Source organism: Puma concolor, chromosome D3, assembly GCF_028749965.1.
Source record: "Puma concolor isolate L17-30 chromosome D3, mPumCon1.1.hap2, whole genome shotgun sequence".
In the NCBI taxonomy this organism is placed as follows: domain Eukaryota; kingdom Metazoa; phylum Chordata; class Mammalia; order Carnivora; family Felidae; genus Puma; species Puma concolor.
In genome coordinates, this window is record NC_141678.1 from 46,884,283 (window position 1) to 46,907,152 (window position 22,870).

General features: G+C 44.3%; 1 protein-coding gene and 2 long non-coding RNA genes across 8 annotated transcripts in view; 2 read left to right on the forward strand and 1 right to left on the reverse strand.

Moving 5' to 3' along the window:
- Positions 1-3,832, reverse strand: part of LOC147575548 (uncharacterized) — a 20,140-nt gene extending 16,308 nt beyond the window's left edge. For both annotated transcript variants that reach the window (XR_015242501.1, XR_015242502.1), the window contains exon 1: positions 3,443-3,832. This is a non-coding gene — a long non-coding RNA (uncharacterized LOC147575548). The remainder of the gene's footprint in view (positions 1-3,442) is intronic.
- CABYR (calcium binding tyrosine phosphorylation regulated) lies at positions 3,370-22,633 on the forward strand. 5 transcript variants are annotated; one of them, XM_086682637.1, is made up of 6 exons: positions 3,370-3,681; positions 6,240-6,412; positions 6,512-6,565; positions 17,052-18,323; positions 20,553-21,160; positions 22,546-22,633. In XM_086682637.1, the coding sequence occupies exons 2-5, from the start codon at positions 6,265-6,267 to the stop codon at positions 21,158-21,160; spliced, it is 2,082 nt and encodes a 693-aa protein (XP_086538763.1). In that variant the 5' UTR covers positions 3,370-3,681; positions 6,240-6,264; the 3' UTR covers positions 22,546-22,633. The 5 variants fall into 5 exon arrangements, with proteins under 5 accessions (XP_086538763.1, XP_086538768.1, XP_086538764.1 ...); XM_086682642.1 differs by having other exon boundaries at positions 20,553-21,156; XM_086682638.1 differs by lacking the exon at positions 3,370-3,681 and adding an exon at positions 3,841-3,987.
- On the forward strand, positions 8,065-15,495 carry LOC147575549 (uncharacterized). Its single transcript, XR_015242503.1, has 2 exons — positions 8,065-14,005; positions 15,281-15,495. It is a non-coding gene; the product is annotated as an uncharacterized LOC147575549 (long non-coding RNA).
- Positions 22,634-22,870: the final 237 nt, after the last annotated feature.

The window sequence follows — 22,870 nt, forward strand, 5'->3', positions numbered from 1 at the left end:
AATGAGCAGATGCAGAAGCCAAGTAGATGCTTTCTGAAGAAAACATTTGGTGTTTAAAAATACTGGAAGCCTAATTTCATTGAGGCTTAAGGGAAGAATATTATGAATTTGTGAAATCTGGCCCTAGCCATTTTGTCCTTGGCTATAGCATATGAGCCAGACTTCCCAGTTAGGGTTGTGGAGCATTCTGAACCCAAAGTTCTTGGTTCAGGTCATACTCACTTGAATTTTCAGTTCAAATATTTTTTGAACTATTATTCAGTATTCAAAGGTTACATGAAGTCCTGTACTTTAGGATTAAACAAAAACTATTCCTGCACTCACTGCTTTAAAAATTTATTTGTATCTCTCCAGAGAGATTTCAGGATTCAAATAAGTGTGTATTCAGTTCACTGACCACTTTAATAGTCAAAGAGTAGGTCTGTTTGTAACTCTTCCTATGTTTGGTGCCGGATAGCCCCTGTGGTTTGTGTGTGTTAACAGGGCCGTAGAGTATGGAGAGTACCTACCTACCTACCTAATGGGGTAGGTAATGATTGTAAAGTCTCTAACAAAAACCACAGTGCAGGTATAGTACTATTAGACTGAAATCTGAAAACATTTTTGAGTTGAGTAATTCATAACATTTTCTGGTCTGCGTGCCATGACTTAACCAGCCTGTGAACTGTGATCTGCCTAGAAACTTAGCTTGGTGTGACTTGCTCTTTACCCCCTCGTGGATGAAGAAAATAATCCTATAACCAGAACAACTTGGATCTACGTGTGCTTTTTTATGTTGGCATCACTCCTTCCTCGTTCCTATTTTGGAGGCTCTTAAATGGATCTTCTAATTTATGAGCGTCAAATGTATTTTTGTATTAGATTTGGCCTATGATGAGAGAAATCTCTAATGTATATGTACTCTGAACACATAATTTGTCACAGCTTGGAGGTGTGGTCTAATAATGTGACATGTACCTTTGTGGTGTTAAAATATTTAAGATTTTTTTATTAGGTTAGGGTCTGATTTTAGCACATGATAGCTAAGTATTTGAGCAAGTGAAGTATTTCAGATGTCACAGATAACAAGGAATTGTTGAATATTGTGCAAGTCAATGATTATAGAGTTTGCACTCTTATGCTTCTGCCAACTAAAAGGACAGTGCATATTTGATTTTTAAAATAGACACACGTGCGTGTGTGTGGCTATTCCTTTGCTGTATAACTTTCCTAGTTGATTGCTTCCTTAAGCAAATTGTGGTGGCAAGTATACACCTACGGATCTGAATCGATGCAGATACACATTGACAGTCATGATGTACTGTTTGGTGTTTCTTACATATTTTTGAATTCTGTTGGTGGTATATCTTGTAGAAAAAAAATGGTTAAGCTCATATCCTCCCCAAGAGATACATAGTAGAGGGAGGAGACTTGGAAGCTAGGAAAGAGAAAAGGACAGCAAGGGTTCGGGAGCAGGAGACGGGAAAGTTGATCGATAAAAGATGTGTCTCTTCTTCACTAGAGTATAATTTGCCCAGTGCACATTATAATTGGCTTTCTTGTGAAAACCAGAAAGACTGAGCTCTAGCTCCCAGTTGACCTGGGTGAGCTCTGGGTTACGCTTTGTCCAGCCACAGGCCAGTGGCTTGCAAATTTTAGTTGTACAAATTAGCCCTCCTTTGAGAATCTGACTCAGTAGCTATGAGGTAGGGTTTAGGAAGGCATTTTTAACAAGCTCCTAAAAATGATTCCAGTGCAGGTGGTCTCAATTAGAGCAACACTACCCTAGGTTATCATCTTTTGGTAAGTATTTAGTAAATCTGAGAGAAGAGCCAAACACAAACCAAACATATAGCAAGGTTATGCTCAGAGTGTATTATCATGGGGCCACTGAGGAAATGCTTCTAACCCATTGGCTTCCTAAAGTAGGAGATCCCTGAGTTTTAAAGGATGTAGTCAGGTGAAAATGATGGCTAGAAGAACATCTCAGGCCTTGGTCTTGATGAGCAAAGGCACAGAGGTGACAAACAGTATGTGTGTTCAGGCCAGTTTCGAGTCAGGTGGGAACGAAATAACATTTGAATTTTGCAGAGGTCACGCCAAGAACCTTGAACTTCCATGAAGTAAGGATGGGGAGCAAGGAGAAATGCAAAGCAAAGCAGAGTATCATTTTGCATTTAGATCCCTAGTGACTGAAAGGACAAGAAGAATATAAAACCACCTGAAATCATTAAGAGTTCTAGAAATCAAAGCAGTGAATAGTAGTTTGAAAATTTTTGGTTAAATGTTTTCACTGTAACAATTTGCCTCTCAGGGACTTGGACAAAAGAGTCATTGATGAAATGTGGAAAGAGGACATGCATTGCAGATATTCTGCACAGTACCTAAGACCTGTGTGTCCAAGGTGGCCTGCCGAGGTTAGGCTACAGAAGCATAAATAATTCCCAAAGATGCCATAAATGGGGTTTGTACTTGGGGGTTTTAGAAGGTTTCATTCTATCTTTGATAGTTAAATATATTATGAACGAAACCACCAAAAATCATGACAGCTTCATTTCACTTTTATCCACCAAAATGGGGCCCAGGGCAGTGGCCAAGGACAAGTACCATCTGCAGACCTATCATCACAATCTAAACTTAGCATTTCTGCTTTCAAAATGCAATCTTCAGGAGAAGAGGGAGCCTGTGACATAATGAGCACTCAGTAACTATTATTTGGAAGATTTAGTATGTGTAGAAAGTGCTCTGTGTAGCATAGATGGAGACTGGTGCCCTAAGCATTGCCTCTTAAGAGCTCTGGAAGCCTTAACTGTTTTCTGAATTTTTTTTAAATTTTTTTTTTTTAATCCTATCTATGCCTTGAAGATACTGTTTGGTTGATTTACAATGATTCTTGTTTAAATATTTGAAAACGAATTACGTTGAAGCCCGTTTGGAGTTTGGTCATCATGATTATGGCGGCAGTTAATGCCCAGCTCAAGTATGTGAGTTTGGATGAAAGAGCAGGGAGCAGGTATTTGAAACGAGTCGATGTGCCTTTACTTTGGTCTGAATTGCAACCGGTTTCTGGTGGTAGGATTTGGGGAGGGTGGGTTGTGTCTGTATTGCCAGATCCGAGTTACTGAAAGTGGAAGCCTCAAGATTATTGCCAAATTCTCTTCCCACAGGTGATTTTCTCAAAAGGGAAAGTACTGTGTTGCATAAAATTATTCGTTCTCTTCAACATTTTAGCATTATGTTTACCGTGACAGACTATTCTAAAAGCTGGCTGAAAAGAGTAACATTGTGGAGGAAGGGGTAGTGCGAAGAGGCGAGGCGGCGACTGCAAGAAATGCCATAAATCTGTTTCCTTCTACACCAGCTCTTATTTTATGATGAGCGATGAAGTGGAAAGGCCGTAGCCTTGAGCGACTTCTGGCGGTTTGGAAACGGCAGTTTGTATTCTAGAAAAGGAAAAGCCCACCTGCGTGTCTGGCCCGCGGAGTTGGAGCCTTTGTCCTCTGCGGCTCCCCATTGGCTGAGGACGCTGAGGCTCCGCCTCCGTTACTGACCGCGAGCTCCCAGCAGGAGGGAGGAGCTTTGTGACGCACGCCCTGACGTCCACAGGGCTATAAATACCCAGCTCTGCGCCCCTACTCCTTCAGGAGCCGCCGGCAAGGGGGCAACGAGGAAGCTTTATATAGCATAGGCGGAAAGGAAAAGGTGGGGGAGTCTGGAGAAAAGGCCCCCCCCGCCCTGCGGCCCAGGAGGCGGTCACGCCCTCGGGGCGCCTCTCGCGGTGGGCTCGGTGGATGGTTGTTCCAGTGCTGGGGAAGACGGAGGGCCCCCGGAGTGGGAGGCCCGTGGGGAAGGGCAGGCTCACAACCGTGGGTGTGGCGGAGCTCCGGGAGTCCCGGCGGTGGGTCTGCCACCTGCGCCTCCTGAACTAGACGCGGAACCGGGACGCCCGCTCTCCGTTTCGCTGCCCTTCCCACCAAACCCAACGGCAAACCAAGCACAGACCCCAACGTAGGTCTTGAGGGAGCGGTGTGTATTGTTGACGTTTCCTATGGCTCTGAAGCCCGCGCTCCCGCATTCTCAGCCTACAGCACCGTTGTCCCGCTCAGGCGTTAGCCCTGGGGGAGTGGGTAAAAACGCAAGCTCACAGTTCAGCACCAGGGGTCGGGGTAGTAAAAAGTTTTGGACAAGTAACCTCTAAAGGAGAGATTTGGGTAGAATTAAGCGGTCGGTTTTAAGCTCTCAGTGTGTGTGTGTGTGTGTGTGTGACTACCCGTCGATGTAGTCCTGCTTGGTGTCGCAGTATTTCTCAACTTGCTCAGGACAATTTTTCTCATGGGACTGTGTTGTAGGATGTACAGCATCCCAGGTCTTGGGGCACTGAAAGGCCTCGCACACTTCCAGAGTGTGGAGTGGTTGGGGGCGCGGCATACCGCCTGCGCGGAGAACCAATAGGATCACTGTACGGCCGTTCTGTCCACGGTTGGTGGCAGCAACTGCCAACTGCCTACAGAAAGGGTGTTTGGGTAGCTCCATCATGGCTGCCGGTAAGCCGCTTTTCCAAACGTGACTTATCGACTCACACTGGGGTGCAAAATGTGTACTTGAAAAAAAATTATATACACATGCACACAAAAATAGCGTATCTGTGGATCATGCATACAATTACTGCCTACATCCCTTAACGTTTAGCTTGTGGCCTGCCAAAGCTGCACTAGTGGTGTGGGGTTGTTTTGGTTGTTTTTTTGTTTTTGTTTGTTTTTTTGCGCACTAGTGGTTGTTTAAAGATAGTTTTATTCAGTAAAGGTCAAGTTGACTTAAACTTTGAGAGTAGATTTTCATTAAAGGATTCAATACACTTAATTATATCCTCAAAAGATTTGCTTTAACCAACAGAGATTCATTTTTTTTCCCCTGACCTTTGGGAAGATGAAACGTGCTTTTAAATATTCAGCATTTTGTTATGACACACAACTTTTTATTAGAGGTTGGCTCCTTATATAATTGCTGTAACTAAACCCTGCAACTTAGCTCTATGAAACCCGTTACTCGACTGTAGGGATGTTGTTGACATGATTCATTATATCACACTATTCCCCTCTTTATGAGGACCTGGGGGAGAAATTTCTCCTGGGATTCGGTGTTCAGAATGCCTCTGAGTCTCCCAGGCAACTGATTTTTTATCTCAGAAACATGAACCATTTAACCAACTTTTTCCTATTTCGTGATGGCTGCCTGGTAGCTCAGGGGCTGATTTGACATGCCATCTCCATCAAAGTGTAGGCTGTATGGCTTGCATGGGGATACTAACCTTACCTTTGGCTTCATCATATTTTTCCTACCACGATTTTTCCCTTACCATTGAACTCCTTAAATAGTTCTGTTCTTTACATGTATTTATAAACCTCCTGAAATCATCTTGTACACTGAAACAGAACACACACACACACACACACACACACACACACACACACACACACTGACACACGGTTTAGGATGGCAATCTTTGCAACTCTTGAGCATTACAGGTTGGACTATGCAATACCCTTGGTACCACTTAAAATCAGAAAGGCGGCAGAAAGGGGAGAGAGGGGAAGACTAGGGCAGAGGTTAAGGGAGGATAGGAGAAAAGAGAGACGTGCATAGGGTAGTGGGTGGTGTGATACCACAAGTAAATTATACCTATTCTGATTGTTAAAGCAAAGGCTAAAAATTGTATACTGAAAGACGATCAACGTGTCCAGGGATACATTTAGAAAAATGAGGAAAAAGATGTTTTCTTGTAGAAACTCTATTCTACAATTCTATCTGATGAAGGTACAGAGAAAAAGCCAGTGCCCATGTAATTTCAAAGGATGTTTAGACACCGATACACGAGCTTAATTTATCTTTCTTGAAATTCTGCACAAAATATTTACTAAATTTTACAGAAACAAGTTTTGTTTGGTTGGTTCTTTGTTTTTACTATTATCCTAGAGTTCTCACCAGGGCTTTCCCCAGGGGGTTTAATAGTACTACTATATTGCTCATCTGCACATAATGAGCTATTGTGTGTGTGTGTGTGTGTGTGTGTGTGTGTGTGTGTGTGTGCGCGCGCGCGCACGCACTCAACGCCTGTGTGTTAACTACCATTAAGAATTAGCCCACTTTGCTAGAATAAATGCCTAGAAATTAGAACTAAAGGTAATAATTTCTATAGGAGACAGATTTGTTGTCAAAGCTATCATATACTATTTATAAGACCTTGTTTTTCTTCATTATAGTTGATATTACAGACATCCTGCCCAAATGATTTCTTCAAAGCCCAGACTTGTCGTACCTTATGGCCTCAAGACTCTGCTCGAGGGACTTAGCAGAGCCGTTCTCAAAACCAACCCACCAAACATCACCCAGTTTGCAGCAGTTTATTTTAAAGAACTCATTGTGTTTAGAGAAGGTTTGTTATTCCTTGAGATTATATATTTGTTGCTTTGAAAAGGAAGGCATTTTAAGTTGGGAATTTGATGTATCTAATTTCCTGCATTTATTCCTTCAGGGAATACTTCTCTGGATATAAAAGATCTCGTTAAACAATTTCATCTGATTGAAGGTAAGTACCACAAGTAGTAACAGTTTAATAATACTAGTTATAAATCATTGCATCATTACTAGCATACATTCAAGCTTCAGAATCATGCCCATAAATATTTTGTTTAATTATACTGATGTTTGTTTAATCACAGTTTAATTTTTATTATTGGATCATTTTTTTTTTTTGAAGATTGGAAACTGACATTTTGGAGGATTTTAAATCTTTAAAAGACAAACATAGGAAACACTCATCTTCAAACCATTTGGTAAAATGAGACCTAGAACAGTATGTATAAACTATGACTCAGACCCTTCCTAATGTCCTCTATCTTTAAGGAAGTACAGTGAACTTTGAAGAAAACTGGATGTTGTAGTAATAGATGCACTACTTAGGAAAGTTGTATAAACACTCTTCTTGGAAGATATTTTTATTAAGAAAAAAAACATCTTTTTTTCTTTTTTCCTCCTATGGTAGGTTAACTGCAGTTCTGTTGGAGGGCAAGAGATCAATTGTCACTGACCATCTTTTCTATCCCAAGTTTTTCATAGAAAGTGGTCTTCTCCAGCCCATGTCTCTGACATAGGGCTGTACAGGGCTTTGAAAAATTGTGTTTTATGTATATGTGTAAATGTCTAGGTGGACGTGACCGCATGAAACTGCATTGACAGAGGAGCACCGAGAAAAGTCAGATGGGGAGTAAGAGAAAAGCATAGTTACATGGTGACAATTTGGGTGGCTCACCAAAAGCAAAAGGGTGATCCCAAGGACAGGCATGCATATCTAAAAGAATGGTAAGAAGAAGCTTTTGGCAAAATTTTGTGGAGACAATGGGAGACTCCCGGGCAGGGAGAGAAATCACGAAGTATTTTTGCTGCTTTAGCTGGCCAACATTTTGGAATGACTGTGGAGAAAGAAAAGGTAGGATCAGTGAGTTTAAGCCACTTTTATACTCTACCAGTTTGGTGATGCCAATAGATAACATAGTCAAGATAGGGAGAAGTCAGGAGTAGGATCTAGGAAAATGTAAAAATCATGAGGGATTTGGGTCTACGGCGAAAGACCCAAAACAGAAAATGAGATTAAGGCTAGCAAGAGTCAGCATTTGAAGGGGCAGGAGAGTCCATTGCTGTGGTTCAGGAATATTTTACTATCTAGCCTGGCTTCTTCCCTGCAGGGTCCTGAGGACATTCCCAGCTTACCATGAGACACAGGTCTGGGATTTGCTTACCACCAGCAGGACATACAGACAAGTGCAAGAACCCCGACAACTCTCCCCTTCCCTGTGAAGCTTTCTCTTGGTACTCGTGCTGTCTATACCAGGAGCTATGTTTGAGAGGATTGGGATTGTGCAGGCTTACTATGTTTGAGAGTGGTGATAAAGTCGGTGAATCTTTACGGTGGGAGGTAACTAACTGGTAGCTTTAAAAAAAATTTTTTTTAATGTTTATTATTTTTGAGAGAGACACAGAGTGCAAGCAGAAAGGGGCAGAGAGAGAGAGGGGGACACAGAATCTGAAGTGGGGTCCAGGCTCTGAGTTGTCTGCACAGATCCCGACGTGGGGCTCGAACTCATGAACCATGAGATCATAACCTGAGCTGAGGTCAGATGCCCAATTGTCTGAGCCACCCAGGCTCTTCTAACTAGTAGCTTTTGAGACTAATTTGTTTACTGAAGAGCTTACCCACCATTCAGCTTAACAAGTGGACTAAATTAATGTGCATTACTTTAATTAACAGACTGAATGGCTGTAGACCTAGACTGCTCTTTGGCAGTAGAGTAGAAATGAACATTGCTTATTCTAGTTTACTGGGGAGATGGGAAGGTAACATGAAGATATGACCAGAAAATATATTGATTTCATTGTTAACTAATACCAGTTTGGCTCATTTGTCTGCCTTTTATTGTTGTATCCACTGGTTTATTAATGGAAAACAGTGTCCATTAACTTAGGTCCTATCATAGAGACTGCATGAGTCTGTGTGTATCCAGGAAAGCATCAGTCTGGGCTAAAGAGGGACTATCTAGGGATATAGAGGCAGTTTCCATTTGGTAGGGCATTTCCTCCCCTGAATGACATCCTCCTATCTTCTAACTGGCTTAATTCCCCAAACGCAATTCCCGTGGGAGTGCCAAGTACATTTGGCTGCATGGTTGTTGGCTTCTCTACAATAAAAATGTAGGTAGAACAAGTGGCACCTTCTCCTTTAGACAGACTTCCCTTCTGTGGATCCCGCTGTTGTATATGGTGGCACCTATAGTACCCTACATGCTCTCTTGGTCCCAAGGATTGTGGCTCTCCCAAGATTTCAGCGATGTGCAATATGGAAAAGTGGACCATTCTTTGAGGACCATGTGAACTGACCCTTACTCTGGTCTTTCAGTCTCTTCAGCATGAGGCTAGGTCAACCTAAAGGCAGTAGCAGGTATTAGCGCTTGCTGATGTGGGGCAAAGGCTAACTCCCATCCCTAATGCATTGGTCCCCACTCACCTCCCAACTATCAGATGTGACTGTGAAAGACATTGGTTTTTGTCTACAGTACATCCTTGCGCATACCCTTTTATTTGAACACTTCATCCTGGATTTTTCTTGGAAGGAGGCCCATTTTTGGTAGCTTCTTTATAGGACAAACAGGGTTCACCCATCTCCCATTGCCTTTAAAAATTCATACAAACTCAAGTGATGGAAGAGGTGGGGAGGAAAAGTACCAGATACGAAGCAAACTTTTCTCACTTCTCTGTTGTCTCTCATCATTTCCTCATTTTCCAGAGCCTAGGACCTATGGGATAGTCCCTGACTGTCCAGGCCTCCACTGTGGCATTTCACCCATATATGCCTATTTCCAAAGCAGTTCATGCTGTGAAACTTTCTTGGACTCCCTTCTTGTTTTTTTTTTTTTTTTTTCCAATTTGATTAAATAGATCTCACTACCACATGAATCCATGAAAAGTGCCGCAATTTTTCAGTCTTCTCAGGAGTTTCTTTGTTAATAGAGATGAATCACTAATTGGGGGAATTTTAGAAACTCAGCTGTATTTTAAAGCAAAAGAGTTGTCTCTTAAGTTCTACCACTTAGTATATGGTAGGAAAAGAAAGGAAAAAGGAATGGAATCATTGAGTACAGGCTTACCTTGGAGATATTGTGGGTTTAGTTCCAGACCACCACAATAAAGCAAATACTGCAATAAAGCCAGTCAAATGAACTTTTTTCATTACCCAGTGCATATAAAAATTACGTTTTATACTATACTGTAGTCTATTAAGTGTGCAATAGTATTATGTCTAAAAAAAGTGTACATACCTTAATTTAAAAAACTTTACTGCTAAAAAAAAATAAAATAAAGTGAATTAAAAGGTAACTACCATCTGAGCTTCCAGAGAGCCTGATGGTTGCTCTTGATGTTGATGGCTGCTGACTGATCAGGGTGGTGGTCCCTGAAAGTTGGGGTATCTGTAGCAATTTCTTAAAATAAGACAACAATAAAGTTTGCCACATCGATTGACTCTTCACGAATGATTTCTCTATGGCATGTGATGCTATTTGATAGCATTTTACCCACAGTAGAACTTCTTTCGAACCCCAGTCAGTCTTCTCAAACCCTGCTGCTACTTGAGCAACTAAGTTTATGGAATACTCTAAATTCTTTCAACAGTCTTCACCAGGATTGTAGACCATCTCAAGAAACCACTTTCTTTGCTCATCCGTAAGGAGCAACTCTTCCTCTGTTCAAGTTTTATCCTGAGACTGCAGCAATTCAGTCACTTCTTCTGGCTCCACTCCTAATTCTGGCTGTCTTGCTGTTTTCACCCCATCTGCAGTGACTTCCCCCACTGAAGTCATGAACCCCTCAAAATCATCCATGACTTTGGAATTAACTTCTTCTAGATGCCTATTAATGTTGATATTTTGACCTCTTCCCATGAGTCACAAATGTTCTTAATGGCATCTAGAATGGTGACTCCTTTCCAAAGGTTTTCAACGGACTTTGCCCAGATCCATCAGAGGAATCATTATCTTTTGCAACTATAGCCTTACAAAATGTATTTCTTAAATAATGAGATTTGAAAGTTGAAATTACTTCTTGATTCATGGACTACAGTATCGATGTATTAGCAGGTATGAAAACCACATTCACCTCATTGTATGTCTCCATCAGAGCTCTTGGATGACCAAGTACATTGTCCCTGAGCAGTAATATTTTGAAAGGAATATTTTTCTCTAAGTGGCAGGTCTCAACCCAGAGTTTAGGGGGTTTAAACTCTAAACCCTCAGTTTATTCAGTTAACCGGGGCACCCGGGTGGCTCAGTTAAGTGTCTGACTTTGGCTCAGATCATGATTTCGCAGTCCATGAGTTCGGGCTTCGTGTTGGGCTCTGTGCTGACAGCTCAGAATCTGGAGCCTGCTTCAGATTCTGTGTCTCCCTCTCTCTCTCTGCCCCTCCCCTGCTCATGTTCTGTCTGTCTCTCTCAAAAATAAACATTAAAAAAAAATTAATAAAAGTAAGTAAATAAAATATTCAGTAAGCCATAGTGTAAATGGACATGCTGTTACCAGGCTTTGTTGTCCCATTTATAGAGCCCATGCAGAGTAGATTTAGCATAATTCTTAAGACCCCCAGGATTTTCAGAATAGGAAAAGAGCATTGGCTTCAACTCAAAGTCACCAGCTGCAGTAGCCCCTAACAAGACAGTCAGATTGTCCTTTGGAGCTTTGAAGGCAGGCATTGACTTCTCTCTAGCTATGAAAGTCCTAGACAGCATCTTCTAATATAAGAATGTCTCACCTACATTGAAAATCTGTTGTTTAGTGTAGCCACCCTCAGTAATGCTCTAGCTAGATCTCCTGGATAATTGCGGCGGCTTCTACATCAGCACTTGCTGCTTCCCCTTGCACGTTGATGTTATGGAGACGGTGTTTTTCCTTAAACCTCATGAACCACCTCTGCTCGCTTCAGACGTTTCTTTTGCAGCTTCCTCCTCTCTCAGACTTGATAGAATTGACGAGAGTTAGGACTTTGCTCTGGATTAGGCTTTTGGTCTAAGGGAATGTTGTGGCTGGTTGGAGCTTCTATCCAGAACACTAAAACGTTCTCCCTATCAGCAATAAGGCTGTTTCGCTTTCTTATCATTCATGTGTTCACTGGTTTAGCACTTTCAATTTCCTTTAAGAACTTTTCTTTGCATTCACAACTTGGCTAACTGGTTGGCATAAGAGTTCAGCCTATCTCAGCTTTCACCATGCCTTCCTCACTAAGCTTAATCATTTTCTAGCTTTTGATTTAAAGTAAGAGACATGAGACTCTTTCTTTCACTTGAGCACTTAGAGGCCATTGTAGGGTTATCGATCGGCCTAATTTCAATATTGTTGTGTCTCAGGGAATGGGGAGGTCCCAGCAGAGGGAGAAAGATGGGGGGAACAGCCAGTCAGTGGCCTTGCTTAACAGGGTTGCCACAAACCTTCAGTTTGTAAAAAATGCAATACTTGCCAAGTAAAATAAAGTGCGATAAAATGAGGTATACCTGTACCTGTTTTGTCCTAGGTACTTACAATATATTTTGTCAATTAAGACACCTTTATAAGTAGGTAACATCATTGCAATTTTACGTGAGAAATCTGATGCTTGGGTGTGATACATAACTTGTAAGCTTCTAAATATGAAGTAATTGGTAGAGTTGGGATCTAAACTGAGATCTTCCTAGAAGCATAACTCATGCTCTTTCTACAGTAAATAGCATTCTAGGATCCCTCTGGAAAAACTTGAAATTCTTCAACTAAAAGAGTGAAGGGAGAGGAATTTCAGCTCCCTTTCCCCACAGTATCTCCTCCTCTTTCACTTCTTCCTCCATCATGTTGTGTAGACCCTGAAGCCAGATTGTGCTAGTTGTCATTTTTTCAGCACTCAGTGAGGAGGGTGGGAAGCACTTTCCCGATCAGAGCGGTAAATGTAATCTCAACACCACTATCACCTTACATCCCCCTAAGCTTAATTCAGTCCGGTTTCTAGTATCAGCCTTGTCCTGCTTCCAACCAAGGCAGGAAATAACAAACTCTTCTGAAGAACCAAGGAGGCCTAGCCCACCCTGAGTTAACCTGTTAGCTTTTCATAGTCATCTTGGACATTCTTGGCTTGGCCATAGAACAGTAATTACCGTCATGCACTGTTGTTGATCTTTGGGCCCAGTTTCAATTTCTATGCAGCACCATAGCAGTTATGTGTATCATTAGGTGTTGTCTTGAGCTACTTACTCATATCAAACATTTATGAAGTTTTTAGTTTCTTAGTTTTAAAACCTTCTTTAAGTTTGTTTTTGACAGAGACAGAGCTTGAGCAGGGGAGGGGCAGAGAGAGAGGGAGAGAGAATCCCAAAGAGGCTCCACGCTGTCAGCACAGAGCCCGATGTGGGGCTCGAACTCACGAAATGGTGAGATCATGACCTGAGCTGAAGTCAAGCGTTGGAAGCTTAACCAAGTGTGCCACCTGGGTGCCCCAATTTTTAGTTTAATTCTTGTACCAAATTCTATTCTCATGCATTATTTTCATGGTTGGTTACATATACTTGTAGCTATTCTCTCTTATTAAGTAAATGAGAAATGTATCAATTTCAGGACAGCCTATACTAAATTTTGTGAAGCCCCGGTGCTTACTCTGCACTTTCTGGGCATTTTTTTTTTTTCAAGTAAGGAAATCAAGCTACACTGATGCCCTAAACAGGGATGGGTGATGTGCCAAAATGATCTTTTTATCTCTCCAAGTCTTGTATTTGTCTAGACAGGGTGGTAAAATTTGTACCAAGGTAAGAATTACATTAAGTTGAAAAGGGTTCAAATGATTCTGTGGTGGTGATGTTAGGAAGGGGGCTTGGGTCTTTTATGCTTTTCCACTGTGTTAAGATTAATCAGTTGGGGGAATAGTCCATACTAAAGACGGCAAACAAATCATTGAGCCAATGATATAGTCAAGAGTTGGGGTCAGACTAGGGGCAGAAACAGAGCTAATTGGGATTGAGAGAGGAAGCAGATATGGCAAACCAGAAAATTAGGACAAGGAGGTCAGGGACAGCAGGACCCAAGAGTCAGTACATGAAGGGAGAACATCTTTGAGAAATGTATCGCTCTGCTAGTCAGGAGCCTTGATAGCTCCCTGTTGTTCACAAAATCCAAACTCTTTGGTGTTGTAGGGATACTTTTGCAAAAATATTAAACTCTAATATACATGATTTCAGATAGCCTCTGATTGTTCCTGTTCACTCCGTTCATGTCTACCCATTGACGTATTCATTTGCTTTAGGAGAAAAGGCGAAAATAGCTAGAGCAAGGAAGTCGTTACTCCGTACTGAGTCTCCCAAGTTCATAGCAAGAAAGCTAACACTTTGGAGTTTTGCAGGAACCTGTTTTTGTTGAGAGAAGATCTTGGATTTTCCAGAGTGGAATTTTAATTTACAAGCCAAAGATTCTCGTAGTCAAGTTTATATTTAAAAATTTTTTTTTAAATTTGTTTTTGAGAGAGAGAGAAAGAGAGAGAGAGGGCGGGAGAGGCAGAGAGAGAAGGAGACACAGAAATGGAAGGGGGCTCCAGGCTCTGAGCTGTCAGCACAGAGAGGATGCAGGGCTTGAACCCATGGACTGTGAGAGCTTGACCCGAGTCGAAATTGGTTGCTTAACCGACTGAGCCACCCAGGCACCTTACAAGGTTTTATTTTATATATGCCAGGGAGGAGGGGGGGTGGGTGGGTAAAGTTAGGATATAAGCTCATCTCCTGCTGCAAAGGGAGGGGAAATGAGAAGTCCTTCCTGGCAATGGGACTGTGGTACTCTGGTGTGCATAACAATTGCCAGCTGAGATCCAGGGCAGTTATAAGGAAGGTAAAATCTGTGATTGGAATTCCCTAAAATGTGAACAAAACGCTTACTCTTTGCTTTCCTGGGTGCCTCTCAGAGAAGCAGTGTGATTAGCATCGTTCAACATAACCTATGCTACATTCAGCACCTCCACCATAATTGTAATTGTGATCAGACATTCAGTAAGTATTTGTTGAATAAAAAATTCTATTTGAAGCAGTAGATTAGAAATAATGGAGAGTCTTTCTCAGATGGGCCTGAGATAAGATTTCTGATGCCCCAGGATCTGCATGTGGCTTTTAGTTGGTGCAGATGTGTTTCGATTGTCCCAGAGTGCTGAAATCGCAGGGCGTCGGGCTGAGAAAAGTGCAGTTACTCAACCTGCCAGCTGAGAGCTACAGCACAAAATGTCCAAGCTGGGACTGAATCAAAATTGGCAGCTAGGCCTCAGAGGCTAAAGAGGAACAAATTCGGAAGGGCTCTCCCAGTCCTTGAGTGAAGTAACAGGCCACATTTTTCACAGGGTGGAAATACTTCAGGAAATACAGCAAAGTCAGAGACAACGCCCAGAGCACAGGCAATAGGTGCTGTGCCTCCACCAGAGGTCACAGACAGGTGGCAGGAAAGGGCTACATGGGTCAGAACCAGAGCTAACTCTCACATTCACATTCCCTCTTTAGAAGCGGGAGAACCTTCGATAAAAGAGCGATACCCCAAAAGGGTGAATAATTAACCAATTAACCAAAGGAGACTTTTAAACTGGAAGGGATAAATACTTTAAACCTAGATCAACTAAATTTTGCCATGTAGAAATGAGCATTTTAATGCAGACAGAGAAAGTAATGCTTTGTGACAAGTCTGTCATAGTGTGTAAATTTTCATCCCTTTACAGGCCCCTGAATGCAAACGCAGCTTCCTGCAATCTGCATCTATCCTGCCTTTGCAATCCTCGCTCCCATTAAGTACAAGACAGTTTGTTGTCTTCTGAGTTTTGCTTTATGCTGCTCCCCTCTCCAGGAGTTCCTTTCCACCTTTCAAGTGCTACATATCCTTAAAGCCCAATTCATTATTTCATTTAACAAATATGTACATTCCTACCCACTGCCAGATGTTGTGCTAGGTGAGATTCAGTGGGGAAGGAGAGAGTTCACTTTCAGCTCTGATGGAGGGGCTGGTATCACACCTAGCCTCCTATCAACAGCCATAATGCTGAAGAAATTGTACAAAACAAAGTCCAGTGCCTGGATACTTGGAAGAAGAGATTCACAGAAAGTGAGCCCCTCATTCACCCTCGCAGCATTTTTCAAACTCTTGCACAGGGAAAGCGAGGCCAAGCAGAGAGAGTGGAAGTGTCCCTGGGAAGAGGAAATGCAGAAGCAGAGTTAGGGGCTGCTAATATGGCTAGGATTCAAGCAACAAAGTATCTGAGGGAGTGTTTGCAGAGAAGAATCCCACTCCCCTACCCCCATAAAAAAACGCAAAGCCCTTTTCATTGGGGTTGCTGGCCAACCCCGAGCCGCTTGCCTGTGGAGGACGGCTTGGGGCTTAGCCGGGAAGAGCTGGGGGGAGACAGGCAGCTGAGTGTGGGGGGGTTTGAGAAGTAGTGTGATGTTGGTGTGGGGGAGGTTGGGCCCAGCCGAGGTGAAGAGACTTGTGAAACTCTGGCCATGCAGTTGAGACTCCAGGAAGGTCAAAGCCAAGGAATAATAAATCTTGTGAGAGGAGTAAGAACAAAACTGAAACACACTTTGTGCTTTTCCTGCAGATAGCATTCTGGTATTAGGGAAACATTTTCCCAAGAGAGAATCCTCAGTGCGGCAAGCAGATGTGACCGCGTGCAACAAGGAAGGGCCGGGGGGGGGGGGGGGGGCAGGCAGATGCGGAGCTGAGAAAAGGGGCTCACAGCAGTTTTCCAGTCCTAGGAGTTTCTACACGTCGCCAGCCCTCTCGCCATCCCCAGCCATGGGAACTTCTTCCTGCCCGAGGACTCACCGAGTCCACACGTACACATGGGTCCAGAGTTCTCTCTCGGCCCCTCTTGTCTGGGTCAGTACAGCTTGGCCTGCATTATCACATCTTGCCAGCAAGATCACTACCATTTTTAGGCTAGACTAGACGGGGCTTCCTAACATAGAAGTGTCCTGTAGTCAAGTTTTCCGATTCATCGTTAAATTTTATATATGCATTTTCTTAAATTGAGGAATGCCTTTATTAACATGACAGCATTTGTTTCATTAATAAGCTATTCCATCAGCTGAAGATGAGGTCACTTACTGCTCGGGTTGAAGTCTTGCCCTCTGCCCTCTGGTTTTGTGTAGGAGTTTAGATCAGAAGCTTTTTCCATGGAGGTTTTCAACTCAATTCTAGGCAGTTATGGTCTTTTCCCTGACGCTGACCAGCTGAAGTGGTATCTGATTATGCGTTTTGTCACCATGCTACTCAGGGTCACTTAGTTCTGAGGAGATGAACTGACTGAGGGATCTTTTGAGTGGATCAGGACAGGGAAGTTTCATTACCCACACGAAATCACTGATGTTGGGAAATAAAGCAAATTCTTTTGTATTCGTGTACGTACTGCCATCTGAATGTTCTGTTACTGCTTTAAAATTTGGTGGCAGGTGGAGGGGGACACACGCTTATTAACCCATCCGGCTGTTTGTTAGTAGAGAGATGGTCAGAAGGAACGACACGAGAGAAGAAACCAGAATGTGTAAAAGAACCGGTAGGAACATCCATAGTTTCCCACGAACCTACACGGATGGAAAAATCTACAGACACAGAGGAGGACAATATAGCTGGACCACTGGTCATCAGCAAAACCACTCAGTTCCCATCAGTTCATGCTGAGCTGCTCCCAGAGCCCGACGAGACGTCCGAAGCCGCTCGAGGCTCCAGTTCAAAGCCAACTACCTCTAAGGCTATGAGCCCACCGTCGTCACCGTCTCCGGCAGCTGGCTCCCTGGAGTTTGCTTATGTCCCAGCCGACCCAGCTCAGTTTGCTGCTCAGACGTTAGGTAACGTTGCATCTATTCATTCTGATCAGTCTGACGTGTTAATGGTGGATGTGGCAACAAGTTTGCCTGTGTTTTCCAAGGAGGTACTCAGCTCAGAGGCTGCCGAAGATGCCGCGGCGGCCACTCCTGCTGTGTATTCTGCAGAGGTGGTGGCCCTGCAGGTTCTGAGCCAAACATCTGTCCGTGTAGATTTGGGTTCTGAATCTAAAGATGATCACGCTGAGCCATCAACGGCTTCCTCATTCCCCTTGCAGGATGAACAAGACCCTCCTGCTTACGATCAAGCTCCTGAGGTCCCTTTGCAGGCTGATATTGAGGTCACATCATTCGTTCATATATCCTCTATCTGTAACGATGAGCCTGTGACTGAAGGAGTCACTTACGTCGAGCAAATACCAGAGCACATAGTTATCCCTTTCACTGATGACATTGCTACTCTTAAAGAAAATGATCAGTCATCACCCTCTGGTCCCATTCCTGTAGCACTCATGAGGGGCTCAGGCAAAGCCGTAGGTTCTGGAAAACGTGCACGGTCGGAGGAGGACGCAGAATATTCCTCGGTGCAAATGGAGGCAGAAGCAGTTCTGTACTCCAACACCTCCCTGCAAGGTCCGCCTGCACAACTCCAGGATGCAGAGGGCTCTACCAATGCAGTAGGCTCTGAAAAATCTTTGCACCTTGAAATGGAGTTTACTGCTCTAGTCCCTGGCAATCCTGGGCAGGAGGAATCCGGGGAAAACTCTGCCACCCAGGAGATGGAGGCCACACTTGCGCTCTCTGGGGAAGCTGCCAAAGCAGGGAGCTTGGGTGCACCTGTAAGGTCATCTGGTGGTCCCCCCATTCCTGTTCCAGAAGGTCTTACTGAGCCAGAAATCGAACCAGAGTGGGAAGCAGCACCCGAACAAGGTTTGATGGAGCCAGGTAAGAAAATTAGATGCTGACAAAATTAAAGATTACATTTCAGGTGCCATCTAGATTTCAGGTAACCCCTAGGTAGGCTCTCTACAGATGGGTCGAAAGACTTTTAAATAGTTCTTAAAACGGCAAACCTACGTAAAGGCTTTGTTGAATTTGAGATTTTACTCTTACAAGATGAGTGATTTTAAAGTGACATCACCAAAGCTTGGCCTCAGAGTTTGCTCCACCTGGCACTTTTGGACACGGCACAGATAGTGAAGAACCCTAAGAGCCAACTGTCGAGCCAACTGTCAGGCCCAAGATACGTGAGGTGGCCGCGGTGGTGTTGGTTTGCAATTCCTCACTTGTGAACATAAACTCCAACCGCACAACGCCTTCCGGAGGCTGCGGCCTGTGGCGCGTCAGGGAAATGGTGGTGTGTCGCCCTTGCTTTCGCGCTGCGTCAGGAGAGCTCTGCGAACGGGTGTGGGGAGCTGGCCTGACCCCGGCCTCCTGGCTGGGGGCTCCTGCAGCCAACGGGGGGGCTTCACGCCTGGATGGCGAGGACGGGTCAGGCCCAAGTTCTGTCACACGGGAGAGCACGGAGGACCACCGGGCACTGGCACTGCCGAAACGACTGGTCTCCTGCCAGCTCCCTTGACGGGTGCTAACACCCCGCTGCTTTTGGGGCTGCTGGATCTTTCGGGGGCTTTCCCGTGACACAGACACGATTTGACCTCTCTCTCCATCTAACTGTGGCGTTTGGTCCACCCCGCCCCCGGCCTCCTGTCTTCTCCCTTTTAGGGACGGATGGGTCATACAGGAGCCAACCTCCCCCATTCCTTTTGCAGAAACACTCTAAACTGCGGCTCTTCCCAGAGCCAGAATGGTCAAGTGTTACCAAAGCAGGTGTTCGGGGATCAAATTCTGTCTGGCAGTGTGACGGGGTCCTGCACAGCTGAGAAGGCAGAGGGCAGCGTTGGGAGCTGGCACGCAGGATGGGCACTACACTCGTGGTTTATGCAGCACTGGCATCCCGAGTGTTTTCAGGGCCTCGCCCTTTCTAAAGCACTACGAGGATATTTCAAATGGAAGACTGGGCTTGTCCATATTTTTAATTGGCTTTGCAGAAGGATCAATTGACAGTATCTGAAGCTACTGAAAACTTACCAGTTTAATCATGTGCATAGTGTTATTTTCTGGGGAAGAAGAAAAGCTACACCGGGGATACAAGGCCCAGGGCTCACAAGGTGAACTTAGCACACTCTGGGCAAACTCTATTAGGAAGGAGTTTCGCCTCCGTCCCCCATCCCATCTTCTGCGACTCAGCTCTCCACGACAGTATGGTCTTCACTAGGCAAGTCAAACTTGACATCATAGATTCCTGGGGGTTAGATGGATGGCACTCCCTAGACCTTTTTTTTTTTAATGTTTATTTATGTTTGAGACAGAGAGAGACAGAGTGCGAGTGAGGGAGGGGCAGAGAGAGGGGGAGACAGAGAATATGAAATAGGCTCTAGGCTCCAGAACCCGACGTGGGGCTCGAACTCACCAACCGTGAGATCATGACCTGAGCCCAAGTTGGATGCTTAACCGACTGAGCCACCCAGGTGCCCCTAGACCTCTTTTTTCTTAATCCCTCTGAGACCAACAGGCCTCATCCTGCCACCTAGGACTTTTGACCTCAAGCCTCGCCTAAAAGGGGTGCTCTCTGGGGTTCTGAGTCCTAGATCATGAGATGATTGTACGTGGGGACAAATTAATGGGAGATGATGGTGCCTGTGAAGGGCCCGAGATAACTGATAATGTAATCAAAAGATGATGCCCCATGCAGACTTCAGTAAAGAAAAAGTCACTCTGCAGCTGCATTAACACTTTTTCAGTGGCTTCACACGCCCTTCAGTTGATTGTTTTGGTAAAGCCACTAGTTTGGTAAAGTCCTCTCTGAGGATGCTGTGACAGCCACATCTAATGGGGGTGTCCCTCGAAGCGGCACTTATCATGAGATTGCTTCTTTAGCCACGACTCTAGTGCCCCTGCCGCTTGCTGTCCCAACACTGTTCTCGTTTTCCAACTGGACAGAACCGCTCTTCTTTCACATTACCAAACACTATTTAGCCCTCTCTCTAGCATGCTTTATGGCACATATTTACTGCTCCAGCTGTTTATATGTAAACTTATAAAGACATTTCTGTGCATAGCGCCTGATACAGAGACCAAACCTTTAATGCCTGCAAATTTTTTTTTTTATAGCCATAGCAGCAAGCGAAGCAGGACAACCACCACCATATTCTAACATGTGGACCCTTTATTGTCTAACTGATATGAATCAACAAAGTCGCCCATCACCGCCACCTGCACCTGTGCCTTTCCCCCAAGCAACCCTCTATTTATCTAATCCTAAGGATCCACAGTTTCTGCAGCAGCCACCGAAAGTTACTTCTCCAACTTACGTGATGCTGGACGACAGCAAGAAGACCAGTGCCCCACCTTTTATTTTAGTAGGCTCAAATGTTCAGGAAGCTCAGGATTGGAAACCTCTTCCTGGACATGCTGTTGTTTCTCAGTCAGATGCCTTGAAGAGATACACTGCAGTCCAAGTACCCATCGCTGTTCCTGCAGATCAGAAATTCCAGAAACATACCCCAAACCCCCAGAATGGTAGTCCTCCGCCAAGTGGACAAGATGTCCCCAGGCCACAAAGCCCAGTTTTTCTCTCTGTCGCATTCCCAGTAGAAGATGTAGCCAAAAAAGGTTCAGGATCTGGTGACAAACGTACCCCCTGTGGAAGTTATGGTATTGCTGGAGAGATAACCGTGACCACCGCCCATGTCCGCAGAGCAGAAACTGGGAACTGGTAGGTGCGTTTTCCTACCATAATGTGTGGGCCTTGGCTTGCTCCTAGTGTTTGATTTGCTGATCTGGAGGTTGAGGTGTTTATGAAAATTGCATTGAGATATGCAAGGAGTTGGTGTATACTCAAATTTGATGAGGTTACTATCTCCAAGTTCATTGCCCCCAATTGCTAATAAATGCACAGTGTGTGTACTGCACCGTGAGGACTCGGACTTGGTGCCTAATACATGAACCGATCCACTCGATCACCTTGGGAATATGGGTTCTTCATCTAGCCCCTGGAAGATACTAGAAAAGGGGTAGATTTATAAGAAGACATTCTGTAGGAACTGTATAATCCAATTGGTGTGTTAAAGGGTGGGTCGGAGCAGAGACAAGACATGAGCACTGGGGACAACTGGAGAGAGAGAAGAGATTGTGTGTAGAGCAGTATGTTTGTTCCCTCTTAGAGTGAAGATTTATAGATTTACACAGTAGGAGTCTGGAAACGCCCTGAAGAGCCCAAACTGGAATGCACTGTGGATAAGACAGTTTTATCACTCACAGATCATCTTTAAATTCTTTATCTACCCAGTACTTAATGCCACGTCCTGTGCTCGTCCCTCCTTCCTGAGGTGGGTAGGCAGGGCACACCAGGGACCTTCCCCCTTGGGGAAAGCACCAGAGGTAATTACACCATGTGAAGTAGGGTGAACCAAACAAGATGCTGACAGGTGTTCAGGCCCAGATGCAAACTGACCACTGAGTGAGTGCAAGGAGCCAGCCTTGTAGAGACCCCACAGACCAGGCCTAGGGCTTAAAAGAGCAGGAGTCTGAGACACCCCAAGGAGGCCAAAATGAGAGCGGCTGGGAAGAGCCGGGACAGCACCTAAGAGGACGCTGGAGCTGTGAAGAGAGGACCCTATGAGTCAGGGCCCCTGTGTCCCTAGGAGAGAGACTGGGGTTAAAAGCTCAGTAGGAAGCCAGAGCTGGAGGTCACTAGAGGGAGCAGAGACACGAGTTAAGGAGGTATAATGCAACTGTTAAACCCCCACCCCCACGAGTTCTGCTCCTTAAAACAATTTGTGGGAATTTCAAGCTGAACATCTGATGGGCAAAAGCTCCATTTCCTTCACAGGCAGGTTCGAATACTACATCGCATTTAAGGAGACAACTCAGTTATCAAATCTTAGGCCCATGTGCCCTTATTCATCACCCCCTTTGTAGACTTTTAGCAGAATTGTCAAAATGGCTTTCTCAGCATGAAATGCTGGGATATTTCGCTGCAAATACAGGTAAATGAGTAGATAAGAATTTAATGACAGAGTGCAGACCTCGTATTTCTGATCTGCCGTTCTTTTTACTTGTTCATTTTCATGATTAAACAATTCACTGTTTGCATTCCTAACAGATGCCAGTAGTGACGCCATTTGAGTCAACGTTCAAGGTGGAGTCTGCCACCCCGTGTAATTTGTCAATAAACTTCATGCAAGCATAAAGCCTTGTGTTCTCATTTTGTAATTCAGGACAACCGATTACAGAAGGCCATAAATCTTTGCAGACTTGCAGAGCCTTTTCCAACTCTGTATATACACCGTAGAAGAAAAAACTCTCACTCTATTAACACATCTCCTCACACATTTCCTAGGTGGGCATTCCCACTTGGGAAGTCCATGTTTGGTGTGCACACCAGGGGAATACAGGGGGCACCTCAGTGTAATACTGTATTTACCCAG